Source organism: Chelmon rostratus, chromosome 14 (genome assembly GCF_017976325.1).
Source record: "Chelmon rostratus isolate fCheRos1 chromosome 14, fCheRos1.pri, whole genome shotgun sequence".
In the NCBI taxonomy this organism is placed as follows: domain Eukaryota; kingdom Metazoa; phylum Chordata; class Actinopteri; order Chaetodontiformes; family Chaetodontidae; genus Chelmon; species Chelmon rostratus.
In genome coordinates this window covers 19,419,453-19,429,805 of record NC_055671.1, presented here as the reverse complement: position 1 = coordinate 19,429,805, position 10,353 = coordinate 19,419,453, and the positions used below count along the sequence as shown (strand labels likewise).

Below are 10,353 nucleotides of genomic sequence, written 5' to 3'. Positions count from 1 at the left end.
GCTCACATTAATACTGAATTGTCGCCAAGCCACACCTCTAAGTCCTCTTCTAACTCGGACAATTTTTGTTAATGAATTGAAATAAAGTGAAACTATTCGTTTTTCTGGTGGCCCTCATGGCCCTCAGTGCAGGGGCACTAATGCTCCTCAACTTCAAAACTGATCAAATAAAACTAGAGCAATTACAATCTTAATTCAAGGCTTTTCTCAAGGACGGTCTACAAGCAAACTATCATGGGAAAAGTAGGTTTTCAGCAACGCTTATTTATATGCAAGTTCCCAGTTACATACCCCAGAAATAAAATAAACTGATAGCCAAAACAGAGTATGTCACACAAGTAGTATTTATTTGGTATGAACTGTCCGGTTATTCATTCCTGTATACGTTTTTAAGCAGAGACTGTTTACATCACATCAACATTACATTTGTTACTGAAATCCAAATATGCAAGATACTGTAATAGCCATTAAAAACAGTTATTCTGTAAACATTATCAAAAACAATCAAGTAGGTCAGACAAGTCATCGGAGAAATCACACTAATTACTTTACATGAAAAAAAAATATTCACACTAATGAATGAATTTGGATAAAATGGAAAAAGTATGGAGAGAGGACATAACAGCACAGAAGTAGAGAGTATATATAAAGTTTTTACTGTATGCATGAGGCTTGAACAAATTAGAGCACATCACCAGAATTACTAAACACAAAGCGAACAAACTCCCACTGCCTCACATTCATTTGCAGACACAGTGCATTCCATTAAAACCCAAAACATTCCCGTCAATGGCGCGTTAATTACACACCTACATTTACTGTATGAAGTTTAATGCGTTTTTAAGCTCATAGCCGTGCAAAATAACACACTGAGAGGTTAAATGCTTCTTGACTTCACGACTTAAACAAAGGAAGAAAAGCTTGTTCATAACACAGGTGGACCCTTCTAAACACCGGATAACAGATCGCAACGGAAAATCCCCTAAAGCACGGTAGATGGTCACAACACAAACACACAGGATTCTTATCCACCTGAACGGAAGGAGAGCTCGAGCTCTCAAGACGCCAATCAATTAATCGAAAAAAAAAACCCAAAACACTCTTTAATATTCTTAAAAACTCTGTCTTTTTAATCTCCAACAAACTGAAGGCCCGAGGTTCCTCACGATCTCTGGACTCCAAATAACAAGCTTGGAGTCGCTTGTCTTCGATCAGTTCATACTCATTTATTTCCTGTATCCAGAGTGCGTCAGCCATCCTTAGCCTTCTGTACTACCACTGCTCGAGTTATAAGGACTGGGATCGAAGCTCTCCATGTGAAACAGATGACAGAGAAAACAGAGGGGACGTGTGAAAGACAACATCAGATCTCTGAGATTAATCAAATTCACAAAAAAATGAGGAATCAGAGAAAGACTGAAGCCTTCTTGAGACTAACCCCAGTGCAACTGTTTTTCAGATGGTCTTAAACCTCCATGTAATTACACTTTTGTTTAAGGAAATGCTTTGTTGGACCTCTGTGATGGTACCATTTGTGACACATTAGCAGAGGACGATTTTATGCATGAGGGGAAACTGACCCACCAGCTTCTGTCAGTCCTAGAGATACTCTGGCTTAAGCTTTCTGCTCCAGTCGGCCAACTGTCAATCATAACAGATAACGAACCAAACTGCACCTCTTCACTCCAAGGGTCAATGTGGTCAATTCACTTAGAATTCAGTCAATCCAGGAAGTGGATTTTATTTAATGGCATGAATGGAAAATGCACTGACCCCAACCCCTGACTAATACAACCATCAGATCATCTTTATGGTGTACACTCATTGGGAGATCAACTATCTGCAAATTTCCTTGAATTTTAGCATCAACCTCACAGTCGTCAGACACCTGCTGAAGAGTCTGCGTCACTGAGAACATGCCACCGTGTGCAGCTTCTTCACAATCTTCATTATCATTAGGATTTAGAAGCACTCAGGGTGATAATTCATTTTATTTACCATCAGCTTTAAGTAAATCGTGTCATGACAGACATTAAAGCACCGGGACCGAACACAACCTCCAAGGCGGACAGAGGCTAGTTAGACGACAGCGAGTGCAGTGAGGTTACTGAGGTGGTTTACAGAGGTTCCTGATGGCAGATAGCTTTACTTGCTGTGGCAGCCATTAGCTTGCTAGCTCAGTTAGCAGCCAAGAAAACCTACTCGGTGCTGTAATCCCTGTTGTCTAACTGTCTTGGAGGGTGTGTTTGGTCCTGGTAGATTCAGAGCTATTGGCTGCCGTAAACACCTATTGGCTATCAAAAACGCCAATCAATATCCACACAAGTCCCCGCCTAGCAGCTTTTACAGGAAGCACATAAATATGCGGACACAAATAGTACTTTAAAAACTTCAATCAGGTCTCTGACTTTATGATTCTTCTCTTAGGTGCGCTGTTGTTGTGAGCGTTCATGATTATCATGTAATTGCTGCTTATGGCCACTGGGGCCATAAGTCACATTATAATAATAATCATAATAATGAGTAAGCAATTTGAGTTTTTAAAGAACAACAGCAGATGAAAACCATGTGTTTGCTGCCCTCTATTGGTTTAACCTCTCACCTCGCTGCAGTGATGTAGACGCGTGCTCCACCAGTTTTTCTGATGTAATGCACAGCACTGGAAGGTAGCTCATTGCATTAAAAAACAGTTCCATTACTTTATGTGATTTAGCAAACATTTGCCATAGTGTGTTTTACATTAAATATCAGAATATTTAAAATACTGATGTCAGAGCTCTTGAGGGACTCCAGTGCTCTCTGTTCATAAGTTAAATGGAACCTGTGACTGCAGACTGATGACAAACTACACTGTTCTCCACTCCTGAATATGACAATTACCCTCTTCTTAGCTAGACCTGACAAATAAATATCCCTCAGCATGATTACATTCTTCACACAAACAAACACAGACTGTCTTTCTGTTTCTCAGCTTCAGTCCGGAGTAAAAATGACTTGAAGGTGTGAAACAAACACTGAACTCTCTGGTCACATGTTGCTGAGCGGAATCCTGAAGCGCTGAATTAATGCGCACTCGTCCAGCTGACGCGCGACCCTGATCGTAAGGCAGCGAGGATTCGTTTCCAGACCGTCGACAACGAACCCTCGTCAGCCAACGTAAATGACCACGCCTTGTTGCTATGGGAGACACAGGGAGGGGAAAGCGGGAAGGAGGGGGTGGGGTTATTGACATCCTCCTGGTCCATCAGGGAGTCTCTGAACCAATGAGCTGCAGGATCTCGTGCGAGAGGATGAAGGTGAAGAAGTAAACGCAGAGGTCAGCGAAGACGTCACCCATCCTCCTGTAGGTGTCCATGGAGCGGTTGATGACCTCGGCGGGGATGCCGGACAGCAACAGGGCAGCGGTCAGCACAGTGGTCTGGGCCTTCTTCTCCACCTGGAGGAACAGGAGTATAACTACCGATTACTTCCTCATTGTTGATTTATCCAATTTTTTGATTATTTTTGTAGTTAATCAATCAAATGTTTAGTGAATAAAATGTCAGAAAATTGTGAGAGAAATGATAGAAAACAAACAAAAACAGCATTTTTTTTTACACTTTAAAAACTGGAGGCTTTGTTGAACATACAGACTGGGAACAGGGGAATCAGCTAGCCTCGCTCTGTCTGAGGTTCAAAAAAAGACAAAGAGGATCTGCTGATGGGACTCAGGTCTTTTGAGTGCAGCAGGCTGTCCAGAAGACCTTTTTTGACTCTGTGGTGGCATCAGCCATCCTGTATGGAGTGATCTGCTGGGTCTTGACTGCCGACAGGAAGTGACTTCACAGACTGGTTAAGGAGGCCAGCTCTGTCAACCAGGTGGAGGCGATGGAAAACATGTCCCACACCATGCAGGATGCTCTGACAGGACCAGGCAGCTCCTTCAGTGGCTGCAGGTCCTTCCTTCCTGCTGCTGTCTGACTCTACACTGCTCCCAGTAGACCACACACACACACCGGCACTAAGAAATTTACTCCTGCAATATCAGCGCATGATAAAATGTGCAATATCATATTTCCTTTGTGCAAAAATGTAGCTTCAACCACTGTCTGTTTTATTTATTATATTGTTTACTTATGTATCATATCTTGCTTTTTTAACTGATGCTTCTTTCTATCATGCTGCTGCTATAACTCTGCAAATTTCCTCGCTGTGGGATTAATAAAGGATTATGTTGTGTTATCTTTAAGAGTGAGTTACTGGAACTCCTGTTTGGCAGAGCCAGTGACTTCCTGGAGTCTCCGCCGGTTGCCTGGGAACCTCACGGTGACAACAGGACATCAGGAAGTCACGGCCAGCCTCCCAGTGTATTTTTGAACAGTGGATAGAGCCAGGCTAGCCGTTTCCCTGTGCTTCTTAGTCTTCATGCTAAGTTAAGATAATAACCTGCTGGCTCTAGCTTCAATTCAGCATACAGACATGAGAGCTGTTTCAATCGTCTTATCTAACCAGCAGAAAGAACACAAATAAGCGCATTTTCTACAAAAAAAAACAAAAAACAAACTATTCCTTCAAACAGCATCAAAACTGCTGTTGATCTGATGATCAACTCATTAAGACTGTTGGCCTTCGGAATATATATTTTATTGTGGTGCAATATGTCATTTTCTCACCTTCTATAACTAAAAACGACAGTAAAGACAAGTATAAAAACTAATTAAACGTGGAACAATAACCAACCAAGATTATGACAAAACCAACTTTATCAAAATCCCGCATGCTACTTTCTACACTGACCCCTCCAGAGTGTCTCTTCACATCGAGCATTACAATATGACGTGTATCCAAATTACGCCGTCGGCAAAGGGATCATTAAAAAATCAAATGCAAACTCACCTTTGGAAAGTATTTGGACAACCCCATGTAGGCCAGCTCAAGGGTCAGAAATGGAGCAAATATCGACTAGAATGAAAAAACATAAGCGTCACGTTACCGCGACAAAAATCTCAAGCAGCCAGATGCACATTATTATGTCACTAAACGTGGGCTGATGTCAGACCTCGACAGTGTGTGTGACATTACCACAAAATGAGTGCGTGCAGAAATCAGTGTGTGAAAGGTCACGATGCAAATCTGTAATCTATGTCTTTACAGTTGAGATAATATGAGACAGGAAGTGAAAACACTGTAACATCAGCTCATTTTCTCAAGTACTACATGCTTACTAATAGAAAAAAATGTTATCCCACACACAGGGGCTTTAAATATGTTCAAAATCATTCAGAATCATTTCCAACATTTCTTTTGTGAATGGTCTCTGCTCTAGCTTGAATAATGCAGCTTTGATTGTCTGCTCCGTCTGCGCTACATAAATAAAGTTTAATATTATTATTATTGCCTTACTTGGATAATGCTTGTCACATAGTGTCTCCAAGCCTTTTGAATGATCTATCATAGGCCCATGTTTGACTTTCGTGTCTACACTGTCATTTGTTAACATGCAAAAAGAAAAATGTCTCACACATCTCACAGTTATCACAGTAACACAGGGTCCACAGCGAGCCGACTCACCAGATACTTGCAGACAAAAACCCTGACAAAAACAGCGAGGAGGACGCTGCCGATGAGCCTAAAGATTCTGAAGGCATCAAACTCCTCTGAGTCAGACCCTCCGTCCTGGACCGGCTTCTCGTTGGCCAGCTGACCCCGAAGTTTCATGGCATCGTCGAAACGGGACAGGTACTTCTGGAGGCCTCGGCGCGGGGAGCCGCTGAGGTCGTCCGATACCCGCTCCCCCCTCGGCCTCTGTCGGATCCCTGCGATGTCGTCCTCCAGAGAGCCTCCGTGAGGCTCGCTGAAGCCCAGCAGGGGCGAGCCCCTCCTCTCTGGGGTGCTGCTGTGGGAGCGGCTGCCGAGCCCAGAAACCTCCGGCAGGAAGGGCGACGGCCTCGCCGAAGATGAGGATGAAGACCACGGCTCTGTCCTGTCGAGATCGAGGTGGAAGTGGGGTTCTGTTGGACGACGGGACGCTCCAGCTGCAGATGTGAGACAACACCAGTGACATCAGATTGAACTAGTGCTGAAACAATAAGTATGTTAATTGTTAAATGAAAGTTATTTATCACGGAAAATCCAAGTCCAATCTCTCAAATGTAACAATTTGCTGCTTTTCTCTGTTTCATGTTGTAAATTGAATATCTTTATGCTGTGAATTGCATTTGTTGTCAGGCCTGCTGCTTGTTACTACAAGTCTTCAAATGGTTGCAGCTGGAATTGTAATCAAAGCTAGAAGCTCTGGCATTACACCAGTGTTATTTTCCCTTAACTGGCTCTCTATCCATGTCAGATCAGTCTTTAAGGCGGCCCTTCATACCTCTCTGATCTTCTTAAACTTTACATTCTGTGCCATGCTCCCTGCTCTAAGAGTACAGGGCTCCTCTCTGTCCCAGGCTGCAGGGCCTTTTCCTTCCATGCATCCATCCCCTGGAATAGACCTTCTTCCCCATCATCATTTTGGCTTAACTTTGAGTTACTGTGTTTTTCTTTGATGACTTCAGCTCTTGAACCTGTTACCATTATCCTTTCCGGTGGGTTGGTCTCCATGCTTGTCCTGCCGATGAGAATACTGTAAACTTCCTGAAAACCAGAGCATCTTTCTAACCCTCATCTGTTTGACTCTCTCTCCCCATTTCATCCTCCTCATCCTCTCTTCTCTCTCCTCATTCCAGATATTTTTTAGCCTGGACCTTCAGCCTCTCCTCTTGTTTCTCTCTCTCTCTCTGAGTGTCGTAATCTGTACAAATTACAAAGACCCTTGAGGCACATTTCTGATATATTAATAAAATCGACTTGACTTGGTAACATGTTTCAACAGAACAGACTCGTCGAGCAGTCCTATATAGGAGTAACCTGAGTCAGTTCCAGCGTACCGTTGTTCTCAGACTCGTTTTTGGCGTAGCCCACGATTCTGTTCATCCTGTCCTCTGAATTCATGAGCAGTTTTCTCCTCCGGATCTCTGCTCTCCTCTGCGCCGCCGACAGAGAGCCTCCCTTCTCCTCGTTGGCCTCTCCGGACTCCATGCCGAAATAAATTAGCGCGAACTACGGACTGAATTTACAACGCATACAAAATAAAGATCCAACAGCTCACGGGCGACAACACAAAAGCCCCCAGAACACTGAATTAAACGGTAAACATGACCGAGCGCTGTCTGAGCGGTGGACGCACACTGATGACGTCACCGCCGGGCATGACAGAGTACCCTGGCTGTTTTCGAGCCCTCAACGATGACTTGCAGGAAACAGAGGTCTGAATCTGCTCGAGGTGTGGTGATGTGCTTCTGATGCGCTTAAAATCTCAAGAAAATAACCAAATGACAAAATGTAAATCAGCAGGGCCGGGATTTTTGACTTAGAGGAGCCCTAGGCTTGCACATCAAACAAACAAACATGCATGCCACACGAATGAAGAAGGTGCAGTCAATTCAATTTAATCTCAGTCTACGAATGTCAGAAAACAGCAAGAAATGTCCACCACAGTTTCCTACAACCTAGAAATCTTAAAATCCAAAGATGTCAATCAACCTGCATCAATGGCCGTGCAGAAGCAAAACCATTCAGTGAAACTGCACCTCTTCTCTGCTGTTCTTTTTACCTTGGACAGGTATTTAAATACTGAGAGCTGATTATATGCATGTCGACCTCAGTTTTCTGAGACGACTCTGCACGTACATCCATTTTCACAATAATTGAGATTTATGAAACAGGACAATGTGTATGCAATTTTATTAAATCTGACAAAAAAGTGTCTATGCATACCTATTTCTACATTTGTCTTTTTGTCTTGTACATACACATGTACCTTGGATGCACACAGAGGTTCAGGCATCTGCCACCCCCCTATTCATTGTTTCAGGGATTGGAACAGTGAATCCTAATGCCAACCTGGAAAGCATGCTAAATGCTAACCCTGGACTATTTTCCACTTTGTTCTTCAAAGCAGCAGTTCCCAATTTCTTTTTTCAAGACAAAAGCAAAGATTAGAGAAAAGTCTGAGAAACATTTAGTGTAATCAAAGTTTGATTTTCTTATTTCCTGCCCCAGTCTCACGCTCTCATGACCCACGTAAGGCTCCAATCCCTAGATTGGGGGCTGTTTAAAAACTTCATTTCCATAAGCACTTTGGCACTGCAACACAAGTGTTGCATCATAATACACAGGACCTGCAGTTGTGAAATTGTGCAGCAGTGAGCACAATGTCACCTTTCATCTGTTAAACTGCATTAAGCCTCTTAAACCTACAGCACAAAAAAGCAATTCTGCTGTAGGCAGGTCCAGTCATAAAAAGCCCATTTATTTCATGAATATCAAGTATATTTACAGATAACAAAAAAAATATATATTAATTAGGTTATTGATGCTGGTGTACAAATGGGGGCCTGATCTGTCAAAGCCTGAATTATAACACACCAAGGCTTATTCATCAAATCCATGACACGTGAGTTACAGAAAAAAAAAACTACAATGACATCAAATTGAAGTTGAAAGAGCAAGGGACTTTAAAATCAAACAGTGGACTGATAAGGCTGGTAAATATGTTGCCACTGCTCGGTGACAACCCTGCAGAGCTGCAGTGATGGAGGTATAACAACAGCCACCTTTGTTTCGTGCTACAGTTTCAGCTGTAAAGAAACTTAAAGAGAAAGAGACGTTTAAAATGAGAAATATAACAACTGCATTACTTTGTTGGGTTTTCCTCACCTACAGCGTAGAAGGAGAATAGATTGCATGCTGTTGGTCGCTGTTTATGCAATACAGCCAGTTTTTTTAAAGAGTCACATGAAAGCTCAATAAGACACAATTTTCTTCCTCATTGGACATATCCTTTCTTAATCTTGTCCTTTGGATTTAAAATCTATAATTAATATGTTACTGGTTTTTAATTGTTCCAAAAAACAGCATGTTTTAATATTGATTGATGTCAGCTTTAAGAAGCTAGATGATACTGTTCAAATTTAGCTTTTTTTGCTGAAATTTTGCATTTTCCAGGAAATGTGTCACTGAATAAAACTGTAAAATTACATTAAATCAAGTACAAGTAATAAACGTATAAAAGTATCTTTGGCCGCAAAATTTTGCTTCAACTCTTTTGGACGTTCTTAGATTTCTGAATACACGAATAGTATTGGTAGATTTGGGTGGGAAAATATTATTTATAACATCAAAAACTGTGTTGTTGCATCAGTTTGTGGACATTCACCACATCATGTCACCACAGCTGCCGTTCACAATGTACCAGAGGTGGGACAAAGCCATTGTTTTGCAATTTATTTAAGTCTCGAGTCAAGTCCAAGTCCTGAACAAGTTATTATGTGCACCTTTGCCCAATTTAAGGTAATTAAACGGTTAGTTTATAGATATAATTAATGCTTTTTAAAATTTCTAGCTTCTCCTTTCTAATAAACCAAAGCAAAACTGTCAGATGTGCCTGGGTGTTCCTCCTGTGACACCTTGAGATTTTTAAGTCACAGCTGTATATCTGTGTAGATTTGAGGTATATTATCTGTTATTTGCCTGCACTGCCAAACGCACCTTTTCATCCAGCTCATGGCAAGTGATTGGCTGTCGCTGAATTGATTCAAAGCAGGAAAAAAATCAGGCCAAAGAAGATTGATTCCCTGCACATTTCTTAATAACATCTTTTTTAATGTCGGGGGCTTGCGGAGGGCATCAAGTAAAAAGTGAAGTCAGGTCACCAAATCTAATTTTTAGAGGATCCATACATTCCCTCTCTTGTGGACAGGTGAGGACACACGTCACTGGCGCAAGTCCATTTGATCCACGACTCGAGTCCGAGTCATGTCGACTCGAGTCCACACCTCTGCACTCTGTACAAACACAGGCTAGATTTATTTTCATCAGCTTTTTTTTTTATGAAAGACAGTTTTGTGCATGAAGACCAAAACATACTTGTCTGTTCCTAAATACATTTTTGCTTTTATAATACATAGATTACAAACCGTATGAAATCAGACCAAATCAAAAAATTCACTCAGAGTCAAAAGAAAAATTGACTGTACTGGTCCTTTTCCTGTTTTGGAGTCGTCATTTTCACTGAATAAACACTGTTCACTCACCAAAACACAAAACTACATTTAAAAAGTCCCAAACATTTTATTCTCTTAGCGTCATTTCACCTTATTGTTTATACTAAAATCATCAGTATTTCTTCACCTTTATATAATGCAGTCTTTTCAATATACAAGTATCAATAAGCATGATTAAAAGATCACAATGGCTTTGTTATGTCTGTGTTAAAGAATTTCCCATATCCTATTATATTAAAATATTTCATATATAGAGTCTGTATTTGAA

At 41.5% G+C, this 10,353-nt stretch overlaps 1 protein-coding gene across 1 annotated transcript; it reads right to left on the bottom strand.

The window, feature by feature from the left end:
- Positions 1 to 330: 330 nt before the first annotated feature.
- camlg (calcium modulating ligand) lies at positions 331 to 7,189 on the bottom strand. Its single transcript, XM_041952525.1, has 4 exons — positions 6,909 to 7,189; positions 5,551 to 6,014; positions 4,876 to 4,941; positions 331 to 3,436 (listed from the first exon to the last, which is right to left on the bottom strand). The coding sequence occupies exons 1-4, from the start codon at positions 7,057 to 7,059 to the stop codon at positions 3,245 to 3,247; spliced, it is 873 nt and encodes a 290-aa protein (XP_041808459.1). The 5' UTR covers positions 7,060 to 7,189; the 3' UTR covers positions 331 to 3,244.
- Positions 7,190 to 10,353: the final 3,164 nt, after the last annotated feature.